The sequence below is a fragment of the Euprymna scolopes genome, chromosome 30 (assembly GCF_053919585.1).
Source record: "Euprymna scolopes isolate OS-2025 chromosome 30, ASM5391958v1, whole genome shotgun sequence".
Lineage (NCBI taxonomy): Eukaryota > Metazoa > Mollusca > Cephalopoda > Sepiida > Sepiolidae > Euprymna > Euprymna scolopes.
Genome location: NC_136511.1, coordinates 82,112,825 through 82,132,223, shown reverse-complemented (window position 1 = coordinate 82,132,223; position 19,399 = coordinate 82,112,825). Strand labels below are relative to the sequence as shown.

The following is a 19,399-nucleotide window of genomic DNA, read 5'->3' as shown; positions in this document are numbered from 1 at the left end:
TAGGTAATTGATTAAATTGGTCTGAATTTCAAGCATAATTGTAAAGAAACACACTGATAATTTACATAAATAACTGGCTATTCAGAATCAAATATCGATTTGCCAGATGCATTGTTGTATTGATATAACTTCGAGAATCTGATTGGTTTAATTTTATATTTTTGATTAGACTGGTTACAATATGTGTTTTATGATGAATGTATTATAACCAATTGATATATTTAAAAATAATAGTAAAACCTTTTTACTTTGTTGGGAACAAGCTTATTCAAAAGTTCCTCACTGATAATAATGAAAAGTTATTTTTTATTAAAAAATATTTAAAAAAATGTTTTAGTAACATTTTTTAATAATATTCGTTACAATTCCTTACACACATCAGATTTGTTTGATTATATTTTAATGCATATAAATTTAAAAAAAAAATCTGTACTGATTCAGACACATTATAATGGGTAGAATCTAATCATGAACCGAAAATAAACTGTGATCCGCGTCTTAATCTTATGACCAACATAAATGAGAACTTCACTTAGTCATAATCAGTCTATGTTACAAACCATGTATCTGTTTCCGATTTGTCAGTTATTAAATTTTGCAATTTGTTGTTTGTACAAATTCTTTCATTCCAGGAGTTTCACGGAAAATAAAGGCCCTTTAAAATTTGGGCTGATCACTCGTCAACTTTCAGCCCATCAAGTTATTAATGAAGTGATACAACTCACATGTACGTAGATATGTTTCTTCAAATTTGTACATGTTTCTGGTGGATGGTGGTGTAGATTTTCTCTAAGGACAAATAACTTCGGAATCATTCTTGGCAATTTTGTCATACGTTTCGTATCTTCTACTAATCAGTCCGATCATATCCATACTTAGTAGTGTATGCGTCAAAATAAGGTTAGAATCGGAAATTTCTACTTGAAGTTAAATTTAGTAAAGAGTTTAATTTTTCATTAGAAGTCAAGTTAGAGCTATGTTGTCAAACAGTTACGTTAAGACAAGAAGTCACTAGTAAGACGTAAAGAATGAGGAGATAAGATATTTCTCTTTTTAATTGAATCAGCAGAGATCGGGGACAAGTTGAGAGTATTATGTCTTTCAGCTTTCGGCCCACAAAGTTATCAATGATATGATATAGTTCACATGTAAGTAAGATTGGTGTCTGCAAATTTAAACATGTTTTGTATCATCTATCAATTAGATCGATGTTTATCTCCAGTGTATGTGTATAAGTAGTTTTGATACTGTTGTCTGTAACTCATCCTTCGATCTCTGACATCCCTTGACTGAAGGACTGAGGATGAGGTCGAAAAAAATACTTTCAACCACATGATCCCACGTCTGATTTCTCTGTTAAGGTTCGATTCATGAAAAGCAATCTCTTCACCTGTCAGTAATTTGTCAAGTCAGGCAATCCTATGTCTCCCTCACATGCAGGTCCTGGATATGACCTTAAACTATATCCAGTGGTGAGGCTCCAGCTTGCAGGCGTTGGGGAGTGTGGAGACACCCTTTAATTGCCAGGTCCACTCTGACCCGGAGTGGTAGTACCTGTTAGGGTCCCAACTATGGGTTAAATAGAAACCGACTTGGGAAAACAACAAATATATTGTATTAAAAAAATTTTCTTCAAAATCTTTGGATTCGGCATTAAATAACCTGAAAAGGGTTGATATGCCGTAAAACAAAAACAACCAACCAACCTCACATGCATTCTGTGAACCTATGGTCACCCTCTTAACCAAAGAAACAAAGACAGAAGGTATTAGAAAACTGCTACTCAGTTTACAGGAAGAGAAATTATAAACAGTCAGTAAAGGAAAAAAAGGAAAGGCATGCACACACCTCAGCTTCCTTCGAGACCAATACAATTTCACTAATTTATGAGACTAAAACGTTTCCAGTTCACATGAATATGTAAAGACAAAAATGTTCCTATAAAGATACTCGTTTGATTTGCTTAACAACTATGGTATTTATGATATTATTTTTTCTAATATTGGGTAACATCGACCCAAAATGACAAATAGTTTAAGGTTTATATATAATTCATGCGTGCGTGCGTGCGTGTGTGTGTGTGTGTGTGTGTGTGTGTGTGTGTGTGTGTGTGTGTGTGTGTGTGTGTGTTCGTGCTCCATTGGAATTTCTTGAGTTAATTTACTTTCCTGAACAACGCCGAGACACAGGTCAGCTGGTCATTTATAAAAAAAGATTCCTTTGAGGCCAAGTCTGCACTGATACTCTAACCTTTCATTGCACTTGAAACCATTTCCTCTCAACATTTTGGCTACTGGGATCGTTATTGCCTCAGTGCCTTCAAAGTATGGCATAAAGAGAGTGAAGTGAGTGGAAATTTTGGTTCATGCTCCTCCAGGTAAGACGATTCCATATAAGGCTGAACTTGTAACCCCATCCTTTAGCATGTGAAGTAACAGTTCTATGACCTTAAACTATATCCAGTGGTGAGGCTCCAGCTTACAGGCTCTGGGGAGTGTGGAGCCACCCTTTAATTGCCATTGCTCCCAGGTCCACTCTGACCCAAAGTGGTAGTACCTGTTAGGATCCCAACTATGGGTTAAATAGAAACCGACTTGAAAACAACAAATATATTGTATTAAAAAAATTTTTCTTCAAAATCTTTGGATTCGGCATTAAATAACCTGAAAAGGGTTGATATACCGTAAAACAAAAACAACCAACCAACCAACAGTTCTAATGTAACGAAATAAAGTAGAGACGATAGCCGACAGAAAACGATTTAATTGCATAACCGTCGTTTGTGAGCAATATGGATCTATTTGCAGAAATGTCATAAAAAAAATCTCTATCACAGATTTACCCAGGTGCTTGACTTTCTGAATGCATCTATCAGCATCCTTCCTTTCATTCATCTGATTCGAAGTTCACAGTTAATTAATAAACGCTTGTTTTTCAAAGGAATATGCAAATTAATAACCGTTCATCTAGTCACTCGCATATCCATGACGGAGTGTATTTAAAAGTTGGTTTTAATAATTTTTAAATAGAAAAAGTAGACTTTTAATATCAATGTCAGAGTGAGAAAAAAAACTTAATAGGTATCTAGATTTAGTTCAATTAAATTGATAACATTAACAAATAATAATATTTTTCAAACTCGCTAACTACATGTATGATTGGATTTTTTACGGACCGTTCTTTTATGGGTCTTTAGTTTAAAGGGATCAAAAATGGGTCAAAATTGAAAAAATCGTTATAAAATTTATACATTCATCTTAGTTTATTTTTATAATTTTTAATTTTTAATCAGTTCATCTGCGTGTCACGTTAGTACAGTGGTAACATCACCAACTTTGAATGCTACAGATTTGCTTTTGGTTTCGATTCTAGCTGATGGCAATCAAATACTTTTTTTTTTACTTTTGAAATCACGACTCAGTAATAATATATACGAATCTGGACAAATTAAAATAATATATTTAATATTATATATACGAATAGGCAAAGCTGCCTCGCCCCCCTGTTAGTCAGTTCGTCGTTTTTTTTTTTTCTTCATTTTGTTTTTGTAGAGGAAGAAAATCCTGGAGAAGAAATTTAAAAGTACAAGCTGTACATTTTTTTGTTATAATATATATATATATATATATATATATATATATATATATATATATATATATATATATATATATATATATATATATATATATATAAATATATATATATATATATATATATATATATATATATATATATATATATATATATATATAACTACGGGGGAGGGCGCAGCTTTGCCTATTCGTAAAATAAGCTTAAATATATTATTTTAATTTGTCCATACATATGTATGAGTATATAAATATTTTTTTTCAGCAAAATTTTCCAGTAAAAAGCATACGTCCGTTCCAGACAAAGCGACATCTCTTACTGCTATAGGTGCAGATAACGATCAAAATCCATTCGGACAAACAAGGAAATTAAGTTCTGAAATTAGCAAGATTTTGGGGAAAGATGATTCTTCAAGTCAACAAATAGTTGAGATGATAAAATCAGGCATATTTAGCAAAATATCAATCAACACCATCAAAGGAATCATGGAATTAATATGTGATGAATCGGTAAGTAGAAGCCATAATCATTTATGTATGTATGTATGTATGTATGTATGTATGTATGTATGTATGTATGTATTGGAGTTGGATTGTTATTTTCGTTGATTCAGACGTCGATTTATTAGTAGAACAATGCGTGAATTTGTCAACATTATCTTCATTATCATCATTTTCTACTGCAGAAGTATGAGATCCAAACAAACTTTTTATTTAAAAAAAAAGTCCAAGCGTCTTTAATACATGTCAGTTGGATTGTTATTTTTGTTGATTTGGACATCCATTTATTAGTAAAATAAAATAATGTGTGAATTTGTCAACATCATCTTCATTATCATCATTTTCTACTGCAGAAGTATGAGATCCAAACAAACTTTTTATTTAAAAAAAAAAAAGTTCAAGCGTCTTTAATACATGTCAATTGGATTGTTATTTTCGTTGCTTCGGACGTCGATTTATTAGTAAAATAATGTGTGAATTTGTCAACATCATCTTCATTATCATCATTTTCTACTGCAGAAGTGTTAGTCTTATAGACATACTTTTTATTTAAAAAAAAAACAAAACAAGAAGGAAAAGGGACGAAAACAGTTCATCCGCTTTAATCGCTGATCTTTTGGATTTTATTTTTGTCTAATTGCGACGTCTATTTATTTGTAAAGTTTCATAAGCACTTCAGCGAGTGACTGTCTCTTCTAAAATTGTTTGTATTTTTTCATGTCAAACTCATTTAATTGTGCCCATCACCACTATCGTGATCGTTGAGTATTTATGACTTTTGGAAAGTTCCTTCATGTGTATTTTACATGTATGTGTGTGTACGTATGCATATGCATATGTGTATATATGCGTATACGTGTGCTTCTATGTGTGTATGTTTGCATTTGTGTGCACATGCATATGTATGTTGGCATACATCTGTCTGTATGCGTGTGTTTATTTCCATGTGTATGTAGAATGGAGAGGGCTCCCGTAAGCCGTAGTGAAGGCAACTCCTCTAGGAGAAGCAAATCTCTGATTTAAAAAAACCATAAAGCGGGAGACCAGTACCCGCATTAAGCTGGTCTACAGTTTAACTTGTTGCTGGCTATCTTGCGCTTGCTTGTTGCTGGAGCTCAACATTTTGAACTGAGAGAGAGACTTAGCTGTTGTACAAAGCTAAGACTCTGTAACATCTGTGTATAGATACTCCCTTAGGCATTTGTCTATAAAAATGGTCCTGTGACAATGGAAGTCATTTTGGGCTCATGACTTTAAGTTTCTGAGGGAGTGGCATTCGTCTGACAAGACGTTGCAATCATCATGTATATGTAAGAATGTGTATTATGCATTGTGTATGTATATATGTATATATGTGCGTATGTGTACAGATATGTATGTGTGTATGTATATATATATGTATGTATGCGTGCATATATTTATATGTATGTATGCCAATGACCGTCTTGTGTATGTTTGCACGTGTATATGTATGTGTATGTATGTGTATCATGTATTGTGTATGTACGTATGTATATATGTGTGTGATGTGTGTATGTGTATGTATATGTATATATGTATGTATGCGTGCATGTATATATCTGTATGTATACCAACGACCGTCTTCAGTGTCATGTCTGCTTGAGCTTGTGAATTCGCCGGCAGGACTAAATAAGTCATTTTCGAGCTCGTGGACTTTCAGTGTTTGAGGGAATGGCACTCGTCTTACAAGACGTTGCAATCATCACATGCATAAATTAACACACACACACACACACACACACACACACACACACACACACATATATAATATATATATATATATATATATATATATATATATATATATATATATATATATATATATATATATATATGTTTATTCTTTAAGGTAAATAGATATGGAGAAAAAACACAAACACACATCGTTATTTGACTTTCTAATTTCTATAATATAATTCATATGTGTGTGTGGTTTGTGGGGTGTGTGTAGGAAATAATCTACCTGGTGTTGTCTGGGAATCTTCCATTTTTTGCCCCCCACCCTCCTTTTTAAACTATGAAACTCGTTCTTATGGCTATGACATCTTATATGACGTCATCTGCTATGACATCATATATGACGTATAATGTGAACGAACAAAGAAGCAGACACGAATACTATTTTATCACACACACACACACACACACACACACACACACACACACACACACACACATATATATATATATATATATATATATATATATATATATATATATATATATATATATATATATATTATGTAAAGGACAAAAGTCTGTGCGTTTATATGTTTGTATGTTTAGCTAACGTCCCAACCAAAGATCCATCAATTTGGTATTGCCTTGATCAACGTTGTCTAAAATTTAAAAAAAGAAAATTATTCATTCTTTGAGAATCAACTCGGCCAGGTTTCGTCTGAGCAGGAGTTTTTCAGTGTTATTATTAGGGCTAGGACAACAGAATATTCTTTTCATTATTTTGACTCTCGAGTATATATCCGACACAGTTAGACACAGTTAATCAAGCGAGAACTACATCACTCTGTATAAAAGCATATAAGATATCAACGGATACACAGTCGAGAGTCCAAACAATGAAAAGAATATGCTGTTGTTCTAACCCTAGTTATTATGTACTAATTTGGAAATAAAATGTCGATTCAGTCCACAAGGAATCTATTATGTAAAGAAAAGTTATATGTGTACGTGTGTGTGTCTAGCTAAAGAGGAATGAGCTGAGCAGAGAAGAAAGAAGGTTTTTTTGGGGTTTTTTTTATAGTCACCACTTATCAAGGCTCGGAAGCCACTCGGGGATAAGGGTTATTGCGTGTACAGTAATCAATCGGATAATATCGTAGTAATCGTTAGTAATGGAGATTTGATAAAGTGTCTTACTTAAGGGGGCGGTTTATCAGGAATTTATTTATGTTGGACTTGAAGACATCCACGTTGTAGTCAGGTGGGAAACAGCCAAACGGAACAGAGTTCCACAAGCGTGCACTTCAAAGAAAGAAGCTTTGTTTATGGAATCTACGTTTTGATTTAGGCACAGATAAATAATGGGGAAAATTAAGAAATGGATGTTTGGAGAATGGTGTTTAAAGAAAAGGAGAAGAAAATGGGGAGGGGGAGAAAGATAAAGAGAGATATAAGTTTTAATAGAAATATGTTATGCGTTTGCTCCAGAAAACGCTGGGTAACCCTGCTTGTATTATATAAAGGCAAATGTCTGTGTGTATGTGTGTACTTTTATATTTCCAGCTAAAAGTAAAAAATTACTAACCAAAGGCTCATGAAGTTTATATTTTCTTGATAATCATTGCTTCAGATGAATACTATCTAAGATTTAGAAAAAAAAATGCTTAATTCTTGCAGTTAAAATGCTTAAGATTCTGCTGGGGGAGTCAAATTTAATTCTATCTTTATTGTATGTTTTGTTTGTGCATATGTATATATATATACATCTATATACATATAAATATATATATATATATATATATATATATACATCTATATACATATATATATATATATATATATATATAACTACTTAATTTACTAACATAAAATTAATATACGAAAGTATAGATTTATGTGTAAACTTTAAGTATTTACTTCAAAAGTGTTCAATACGTAGGTAGAGCTAGTTTGTAAGTTATAAAATGTATATGGCGATTAAGCTACACTGAATATTCCGCATTTCATCCACTCTAGGATTATTCAGGCTTATGCGTGAATATATATATATATATATATATATATATATATATATATATATATATATATATATATATATATATATATATATATATTCACAGGAAGTCGGAGTAACTTTTACTCAGATGTATATAGATTTATATATATATATATATATATATATATATATATATATATATATATATATATATACATCTATATACATATATATATATATACATCTATATACATATATATATTATATATATATATACATATATATATATATATATATATATATATATATATATATATATATATATACATATATATATATATATATATATTAAGGCAAACCACCCAAAGTAAAACTTTATTAAATAGTCAAATAAAAATTCTTTAAACCATGACATTTTGAAGCCTAATGTTTCTCATCTGGAGAGAGAAAAAATTGCCAGGTTTAGTTTATATACAGAAAAGCTGGAATAAATATATTAGCTTCGAAATGAAATAAAGACATACTATATGTACATAGTTGCAGAAAATGAAATAAAGATAGACAAAATAAAATAGATAGGGAAATATACGAAATATACAAAAGATACAGGGAGAAATATATAAAAAGTATCGAAAGATAAAATGAGAAAATGAAATTAGTAATAATAATAATAATAATAATAATAATAATAATAATAATAATAATAATTAGTAGTAGTGATAAATATGCCATAAAAATATACAGTAAAATACAAAATCTACAAAAAAACCATGGTCAATTTTATTTATTATATTTATCAATTATATATATATGTGTGTGTGTGTGTGTGTGTGTGTGTGTGTGTATGTGTGTGTGTGTGTGTGTGTGTGTGTGTGTGTGTGTGTGTGTGTGTGTGTGTGTGTGTGTGTGTGTGTGTCGAAATTGTAACAAGCAGGAGCAGGAGCTAATTCTCACGGCTGGAGATCTTAAATCTACTATCTTCCTGGCTTGACCAATCACAAGCCAGCTCTCAGTCACTTGACCGAGTGTATATTCTTATATATACATATACACTTGTGCCCGATATTATTCATACCCCCCCCCCCTTGAAAATTGAGTTTATTAGGTGTAACTTTGTAAGAGTTTATTGTTTACGTCCATATTGATACATATTCTTAATAAACCTCTTCTGATCATTTTCGTCATTTTAAAATCTCGGGATACTTGTAATAAAAGAAATATACAGCTATTTATAAAATCTGCAATGTTCAAAAATAATCATACCCCCTTATTTTTTCAGTATTAATCGAGTTTCTGACTGTTTGTTTCCTGTTTGATTCTTATTTTGAATGTTTTTATACAACCTTTGATTAATTTCATTTCGTTTTTTGCATTTTTCAGAAATTAAAATGATATCAACTGAAAACCAATAAAAGAATAAAAATTATTAGAATGGGGAAGAAAAAAGAGCTTAGTAATGATCTTAGGACTAAAATTGTGAATTCACATAAGGATGGTTTAGGTTACAAGTCAATTTCCAAGAAATTTGAGGTCCCTACAGCAACAGTACAGAGCATCATCAAAAAATTCCAGAGCCACCACACAACAAACAACTTGATTGGTAGAGGAAGGAAAAGGAAACTGTCTGCTAGAGCCACCAGGAATATTGTAAGAAGTGTTAATGCAAATCCAACCACCACTACTAAGGACATTTTAGAAAATCTGGAGTCTTCTGGCATAAGAATATCAAGGCAAACATTGCAAAGGACTCTGCATGAAAATGGTCTGAAAGGAAGAAGACCAAGAAGGACTCCATTGCACACCGGAAAACACCTTGCAGCACGTCTAAAGTTTGCTAGGACCCATGTGAATTCTCCAGAGTCCGTTTTCTCAAGTATTTTGTGGACTGACGAAACAAAAATTGAATTGTTTGGCCATATGGATGCTTCTTACGTTTGAAGGAAGAAAGGAGAAGCTTACAACCCAAAGAACACCATACCCACGGTGAAACATGGTGGTGGTAGCCTAATGTTTTGGGGCTCCTTTTCGGCTAGTGGTCCAGGTAGTTTGGCCAAGATAGATGGAACCATGAAGAAGGAGCAATATTTGGAGATACTCCAGAAAAACATTAGACAGGATGCGGAGAAGCTCCATTTAGGACCAAACTGGGTCCTTCAACAGGATAATGATCCAAAACATACTGCCAAAATAGTCAAGAAATGGTTTGAGGATTATCAAATAAATGTTTTGGAATGGCCTAGCCAGAGTCCCGACCTGGATCCTATCGAAAACCTCTGGCACATATTGAAAACTGAGGTTAAAAAGCGGAAACCTAGAAATGTGAGGGATTTGGAGAACTACTGCATTGAAGAATGGTCAAAAACAGTGTTGATGCTTGTAAAAACCTTGTTGATAAATATCCAAAACGGTTACAGGCAGTTATTAAGAATAAAGGGCATGCTATTGACTATTAGTAAGAGAGGTATGAATAATTTTGAACTAGTGGCATTATTGTTTTTCTTTGTATAATGTTTCAAACTTGCATAATTTATTTATTTGTTGAGTTTAAATTAAATGCTTATGCTTGATTTATTGTTTGAAATCCCTTTAATATTGTCTACCTTCTGGTTTAAGCAATATTCTTATAGAAATCTCAAAGATCCGAGGGGTATGAATAATATCGGGCACAAGTGTATATATATATATATATATATATATATATATATATATATATACCAAGTTATAGCTATATATATATGTATATATATATATATATATATATATATATATATATATATATATATATATATATACACATCTATTATAATAAAGCCATACTCCTGTTTGTTTGTGGAAGGAGTTAAAATTAATCAAGAATCCTCCTGAAAGAATATCTTGGAGGCTGCTGTACTTTCTTAGGCTTGCAGTCTTCCAACATGATTCTGCTTTCCTTCTCAAGGTTAAAAGAACTCAGGACTGCTGCAACATTATTATTCTTGACTTCATAATCAGTTAAGAATCTCCTCTTCACCTGCCATTAACATTATGGATTATTCCACTTGATCAATCTTAGAGACTAAAACCTGTGCTAATCCTTACAAAAATGTGGACTCTCTCAAAAAATTCTTGTTGAAGGTAAAATAGGCCAGGAAGTGCTGTGACCCACAACTAAAAACTTTTGCAAAGGCTTGAAGTTCTGTGTCTAAGCTAAAGGCGACCATTCCGAAAATCTTTCCTAACGTTACTAAGTAGTACATTATCTTCATGTTAAAGTCATGTTAGCCACTTTAGTTTCATTATTTATTAAACTAAACGTTTAAAAAGTTGCCTCCGTTATTGTTTGATGTTATATCAGGTTGACAAGAAAGTTCTTGCGGCTTTTAACTTTTAAATTCAAATGTACATAGCTCAGCTTAGACAAAAATTTATTGATCAAAATAAGCACCATCGGAATCAATACACTTTTGCTAACGCAAAACAAGTGTATTTATGCCAGTAACATAAAAAATCTTGCGTTCTGGTGGTGATGAAGTTGCTGAAGCCATTTTGGATATCACTTTGGTTTTTGAAGAATTTTCATGCAGGAAGTTATCCAGATTCTTGAAAAGTGGTAGTCAATAGGTGAGAGGTCTGGAGAGTATGGCGAATAAGGCAGAATTTCGTGCCCAATTCATTCAACTTCCGCATGATCATCGGTTTAGATACATGCGGTCGGGCATTGTCGTGAAAGAGAATTGGGCCTTTTATGTTGACTAATGCTGAGTGTTGTTGTCGAAGTTTCTGATGCATTTCATCTATTTGTTGACAGTACTTCTTTGCCGTAATGGTTTCGCCTGCATTCAAAAAATATAATGGATGAGACTTATCGCAGACCACCAAACAGTCAGTAGGACCTTCTTTTGGGACAACTCTGGCTTCGAGAAGTGTCGTGAATCTTCGTTGGTAGAGTGTCGCCAGTTGTCGCAAAGAAACCAGTTTTCATCGCAAGTCATAACCTGGTCAAGAAACGAGTCATTCTTGTTGCGTAAACGAATAATGGCGTTTTTTTTTTGGGTTGTTATTCAATGCGTGAGGCACCCATTTACCAAGTTTTTTTTTGTTTTTCCAATCTTTTTCAAGTGAGTAGAAATCGCTGTATATGTTATGATGTCTAATTCAGAAACAACTTCTCGAGCAGTTGTGCATAGATTGGTTTTGACTGAGGCTTTTAATTGATCGTTGTCAACATCTGATTGCTGACCACTATGCTCATCAGCTTCAAAACTCTTATCGCTGCCACGAAATTTCTTAAACCACCATTGTGCTGTGCGTTCAGTAATGGTTCTTGGGCCAAATGCTGACATCACGAGCTGTTTCAGCAGCTTTTCAGCCTAGTTTGGATTGAAATAAGAAAATTGTGCGAATTCGCTTTTTTTCCATCTTGTATTAAACGTTCTGAAAAGAAGACATACTTGTTTTAAAACGATTGTAATTTAAATGATTAGATAGAACGAAAAACGATCTTTAAAATGATATATTAAGTAAAAGTATTATAACGAAAACGTATTTGAAAATACATCATTTGAAATCAAAATTCCGCTAGAAGTTTCTTTTCAACCTTATATATGTATATATATATATGTCATCCACATGCAGTACTGTTTCGTTGTATCACAACATATCAGTGCGGCTAAACATACACCTTTCCCCAGCCGTAGATCGAACCTACAACCGTCGCATTGACAGTCGACAGCTCTAACCATCGAACCACGAATCAGTGCTGTAAATATGTCTCCTCGAGTGTGTATTAAATCCACACTCGCCCGTCGCAGACAGTGCTTAAACCATAATATTTTACAAACAAATAGTGGGCTTCGCTTGTATATATATATATATATATGCGCGCGTGTGTGTGTGTGTGTGTGTGTGTGTGTGTGTGTGTGTGTGTGTGTGTGCATGATATAATACATTAGTTTGAACTTCCATCAATAACTTTCTTTTTATTGTTATTTAACTTTACAAAGACTGTAGCAATCCGAACCGTTGGTACGTGTGCATTATAATTGGTATTATGTCATGAATTTTGCAACAAGATATGTTTTTTTTTTTATCTGTAAAACTATGCAATACCATCCTTCATATTCTTCTGACAAGTCAATACAGATTCCGCAGTTGAAAACCAACTATTTGTGGAGTTGATTGCACTGCTAGGTTCCCTCTGATTATCACTACCCATGTCTTCAGCTGCCCGCTAGCTCGTTTGCGTCAACCAAGTTGAGAAGGACATTGTTTAGTTCTCTCGCACTGCAAGAACTTAGGCACCAGGGTCGGAAAGTGGGATTAAGAAATTAGCATCCCCGAGGAGGGGCAGTCTTACCTGCAAAACAAAAGAGTACCTGGACAGTCCCGTCGGCATACCCCGGTAAAGGTGTCTCAAACGATTAGCAATAAACTAACTCCTTCTCAAAGAGAGAAGACAAAGTTTGGGAGAATGGACATCCTAGAACTGCATGCAAAATCAAGAGGGACCGGATCATTATAGGAATGGTCTATCTGAGCAGCCAGCTGCATTCCTGAACCATCTCAGCTTTTGTTTCAACCAATGAAGAACAGAAGAGTTTTTTTATATTCAACGGATGTTCATTTTTTTCTTGTATTTATTTATCTTCTTTAATAAGTAGACCGCAAGTCATCGTAAACTAAAATCGACGCATACTTATAAAACTACATAAAATACACAGAGACGCACAATAAACACATACCAAACTTTACATCTCTTCCTGCAGCTAAATTATTTCCAACTTTTCAAACAATGCGAGCATAATATGTCATTTTGACGATACCGAATGCCCATATAAGGGTCATAACTACTTGAACCATTAAAATATTCGCTGATTCTTCGGTTATAGACACCCCCCAACCCCACCATTCTATTTCATTATTTTATATTTTATTTATTTTCGATTTCTTATTTCATACACAAATAACAGAAGACTCGTCTTAATCCAAGGAGCAGAAGAGTTTGCAAGCATTTTTAGTTCCTATACGAAAATTAAAATCAAGATATTTTTGTACTAAAAAGTCACTGATACCTAGACCTAAAAGCCACTCGAAGATAAGGGTTACTGAGTTTGTAAAGTGGACGGCGAGGCAAACACAGTGATGATTTGTAATGATGGTTGTAACTGGTTATTATTTGATTAAGAATACGGCTCAGGAATTTGTTTACATTGGACTTGAAAACGATAATGTTATAGTCGGGTATAGTCGTGGTATTGTGTTCCACAGACACGTAGTTCTAGGGAAGAAATTTTATTCAGGGAAGTTCCGTTCAGTTTAAGTTTTGTTTAGTTTAATGTACACAGAGGGAAAAAGGGAAATTATTGCTAATGGTTGTAGATAGACGAGTTTTTGTTGTGAATGTTTAACAAGAGGGAGCCATAGATTGGACTTGAGTTGAGCACTTATCATAAATATATCATACTAAGCATCACGTTTAGTACCTTTATTTCAATTTTGATCAAAATCGATTACATGATTTTAATTCTAGAACAATGGTTAAAACTAAGGGTTTAAATTTAAGTGGTTTAAAAAGAAATTGGAGTTTAAAGTGTCTTGCTTGTTCGGTATTTAATAACTCTAGATCAATTTGAATGCAACTCGAAAATATGTGAATTTTAAAATAAGAACTTGTTTTTTTTATTTTCCCTAAAAGGTCCTTTAAAATACTCCAGATAAACTGACAGTTAAGAGATATTTATCAATAGATGTCTAATATAAAATTAAAATTTCATTAAAATCGAAGGTAGCTGAAATCTCACAAAGTTCCTCCCTTCGCCTCCTTTGAATAAAACTAAATTAAGTACAGCTCACATTACCCACCATTACGCCTAGAAACTGTGTTCCAAAATTCATAATGATTGGTTAGTTAGTTTATGAATTTACCCTCCTATATATATATATATATATATATATATATATATATATATATATATATATATATATATATATATATATATGCCAGATTAAAAGTATTCAAAAGTGATAACTAATGAACTTAACGAGGCCATTAAGAGTGCTCAATAAAAGAAGAGCAAGATATATTTTATTAGTATAAACAAAGTTACATGGTCGCAACACTGGACATACTAATGTTTCAAACAAATGGTCTGTTAAAAAACAGAAGTCCTCGTCAGGCGACTTAATAAATGGTTGCTTTCTACAGAAGAAAAAAGTCCGCAAAACCATTGGACTGATTTCTCTGTGAAAAAGAAACCATTTATTAAGTTGCCTGACGAGGATTTCTTGTTTTAGCGGACCATTTGTTTGAACCGACAAATTGTCTGAAATATTAGCATGTCCAGTGTTGCCACCATGTAAATTTGTTTCAAAAGGAAAAAAAAAAATTTTTTTTTTCTCTTTGTATCCCTTCTGCTCAAATATCTGGTGGAGAGGGTATTATGTACTTCTTCTTTATTTGGGCGATTACATTTACATGTTTTCATTCGTTATTTTAATTTTGGAATTGTTGTGGGGGTATCCACGTTGCCCATGATGAAAATGATTAGTATAGCAGGTGTGTTCCAAACGTAACTTCATATCAACCTAGGCAAGGCCGGGTACCCATGCTTATATATATATATATATATATATATATATATATATATATATATATATATATATATATATATATATATATATATATTATTTTTTAGAGGAAATTAGACCTGTAGTCTAAAGAGCAGAGTATATTTTAATGTATGAGTAAATGTATTAATACTATTAAAAGAAAACAGTGCCCATTGTACTGTAGATATATAATAAGCTCAATAGATATAGATATCCTAAAGATATATTAATATTGAGTAAAAAAATTGTGAATTAAAAATCAGTTTCAAAAGGAAAACTAACAAAATCAACTCGATTGTACGATCGTTTCGGAAACGATGTTCATTTTATTGAAATTGACAATAAGTATTGATAATAATTTGACAAAGTTTTGTCCTTTAAACATAAGAGACTGTTTTAAAGGACAAAACTTCTGCCAAATATATATATATATATATATATATATATATATATATATATATATATATATATATATATATATATATATATATACATATATATATATATATATATATATATACATATATATATATATATATATATATATATATATATATATATATATATATATATATATATATATATAGAGAGAGAGAGAGAGAGAGAGAGAGATTGATATGAAAGAAATAAAAAATATTCAACTAAAATCTAACATTTCATCTGATGATTATTTAAAAGTTTTCATATTTTTTCTGTTCATTTTCATTTCTTTACCAATTGGAAGAAAAATTCAGATAAAGAAATAATGTTCTTTCTTTTATTTTTAACAGGAATTTCTAATTGAATCAAAGTTGAATACATTGCTTTTAAACCTGGACAAGGATGAACAAATGCTGATGAAATTGGACAACGTATTCTCTGTAAGTTGATGGGAAAACAAACTTATCTTTCATAAACTTTTATGCACATATTTATTATACTTGTTATTGGGGGAAGATGATATATCTATTTCAGGAAAAATGGACTTACTGATAATTAAATTCTTGAATAGTTTTTAAAATAATCTTAAAATGTAAGAAGTTGAAAAATCATTTTATCCTTTAAAAGCGAGGTTGAGTGTAATTCCGTTTGGCGTATAGATAAATATAGCAGGGCTCTACATTGCGAGTGAAACAGTCGCATTTGCGAGTGATTTTTCCAAGTTGTGACTAGAAATAATGAAGCGCTTATCTTTTGGCGATTGTATTTCTTTCACTGACAATCTTCCAAAACTCACTACTGAGTGAAAAATATCTTTTAAACTTTTTTTTATAAAACAAACAAATTTAAATTATTTAAACGATAAAAGTTTAATAGAACAATATACTCTTTTTTTTACGAAGACTGTTTAAAAAAATACCTGCAGAAATTAGAATGTTTATACCTTCAAATATAAACCTAAAATTTGTTGTATATTTAGAATTACACTTATTAAAAATCACGTGGGTTTGGTTAGTAACTTTTCTATTTTGCTAGTAAACGAAAATATGTAGTTGTCAAAGGTCAACTAAAGATAAATTTGTCCGCAGAGGCATGTATAGCACATATTTCCAAACGATAATTGGAATGAATAAAAAGAAAGTTGATAGTTTTTCCTTTTGCATTTGACAAAGTACGAAACTGTAGTAATGAAGAAAACGAGTAAATAAATGTTTATTTAGAAATAATCAGCTTTAAATATTTATTGAAAATAATATAAGCTCAAATATTTATTGAAAATAATATAAGCTCAAATATTTATTGAAAATAATATAAGCTCAAATATTTTTTGAAAATAATATAAGCTCAAATATTTATTGAAAATAATATTTCAAATATTTATTGAAAATAATGTAAGTTCAAATATTTATTAAAAATAATATAAGCTCAAATATTTAGTAAAAAATAATATTTAAAATATTTATTGAAAATAATATAAGCTCAAATATTTATTGAAAATAATACAAGTTCAAATATTTATTGAAAATAATATAAGCTCAAATATCTATTGAAAATAATATAAGCTCAAATATTTATTGAAAATAATATTTCAAATATTTATTGAAAATAATATAAGTTCAAATATTTATTGAAAATAATATAAGCTCAAATATTTATTGAAAATAAAATAAGCTCAAATATTTATTGAAAATAATATAAGCTCAAATACTTATTGAAAATAATATTTCAAATATTTATTGAAAATAATATAAGCTCAAATATTTATTGAAAATACTACAAGCTCAAATATTTATTGAAAATAATATAAGCTCAAATATCTATTGAAAATAATATAAGCTCAAATATTTATTGAAAATAATATTTCAAATATTTATTGAAAATAATATAAGCTCAAATATTTATTGAAAATAAAATAAGCTCGAATATTTATTGAAAATAATATAAGCTCAAATACTTATTGAAAATATAAGCTCAAATATTTATTGAAAATAATATAAGCTCAAATATTTATTAAAAATGATATAAGTTCAAATATTTATTAAAAATAATATAAGCTCAAATATTTATTGAAAATAATATAAGCTCAAATATTTATTGAAAATAATATGAGTTCAAATATTAATTGAAAATTATCAGCTTTAAATATTTATTGAAAATAATAGAAGCTCAAATATTTATTGAAAATAATATAATGTATTTATTTGCTTCCCCACCAAAGCAAATTAGGCACGAGGCCGTTTTTAATAAAAACCAAAACCAGCTCCCCTAAAAGTAGGCAAAAAGGTTACCAAAAATAATAATTGTCCCAGTATAGAGGGTTTCCCCTCCATTGACTGGTACAAATTGTCTTAAGTGCAGCATCTGCAGAACTGATACTACACTTTGATCCCGGCCCGAAAGTACAAATATTAATTGAAAATAATATAAGCTCAAATATTTATTGAAAATAATATAAGCTCAAATATTTATTGAAAATAATATAAGCTCAAATATTTATTGAAAATTATATAAGCTCAAAAATTTATTGAAAATAATATAAGCTCAAATATTTATTGAAAATAATCAGCTTTAAATATTTATTGAAAATAATGTAAGCTCAAATATTTAATGAAAATGTTATAAGCTCAAATATTTATTGAAAATAATGTAAGTTAAAAAAAAAAAACACACTTTGAAGCGATTTATTTCCAAATACATCTTATTACCATCTAAAGAATATTTTCTTTAAAAAGTCGTGGATTTAAAGGATATGCATGAACTCACTTTTGATTTTTTGTTAGGAGAGAACTTGAATGCCTACTGAAGAGAACTTGAATTACTGCTAGACACTGTCCTCAAGTGTCTAAAGTCCCTTGGTATAAGGGAATCAGTTTATAGTCGAAAAATATTGGATTCTCTTCAGCCTCTATTTGTATATATCATTGGAGGCTGAAGAGAATCTGATAGATATTTTTCGACCATAAAATGATTCTCCTATATCGGTATTGAAACCGATGATACCGATAGTTTTCTGTAAATTTTAACACACACACGCACACACACACGCACACACACACACACACACGCACACACACACACACACACATATATATATATATATATATATATATATATATATATATATATATATATATATATATATATATATAGTCTTTGAAGTTTTTTAACATTTGAAACTACACAAAAAAACTACTTTTTATCATTCGTTAAAAAAAAAACCCTTAGTCAGTAAGTCATTTAATCACCTGTAATCACTGCATCAACTCTCTCGAATTTACTATAATACCAATGTTTTTATTTTTCAAGGGATCATCAGTTGTTTACCATGAAACACTGTTTCGGGGATTTAAAAACAAAACAGTATATTACTTCATGGCTCCCCAGCAGTGTTGATCAAACACCACCACCCTTAATCCTATATATATATATATATTTGGTAAAACTGGTAATTAGTAAAAACCTGAAGAGAGTGCTCAATACTATTGCAGAGCAAATATGTGTTTATTTTTTATTACCGTTTTATCTGTTTGGTTACATATGTTTCGGATGTTGGACCATGTTTACGATCTGACAGGTCCAGTCTGAAACATATGTAACCAAACAG

At 30.9% G+C, this 19,399-nt stretch overlaps 1 protein-coding gene across 1 annotated transcript in view; it reads left to right on the top strand.

Annotated features, from left to right (window-relative positions):
- Positions 1-19,399, top strand: part of LOC145254857 (dynein regulatory complex protein 1-like) — a 103,630-nt gene that overhangs the window by 68,953 nt on the left and 15,278 nt on the right. The window contains exons 13-15 of the mRNA XM_080113711.1: positions 633-727; positions 3,856-4,100; positions 16,146-16,235. Coding sequence (XP_079969837.1) covers positions 633-727; positions 3,856-4,100; positions 16,146-16,235 — 430 coding nt within the window. The remainder of the gene's footprint in view (positions 1-632; positions 728-3,855; positions 4,101-16,145; positions 16,236-19,399) is intronic.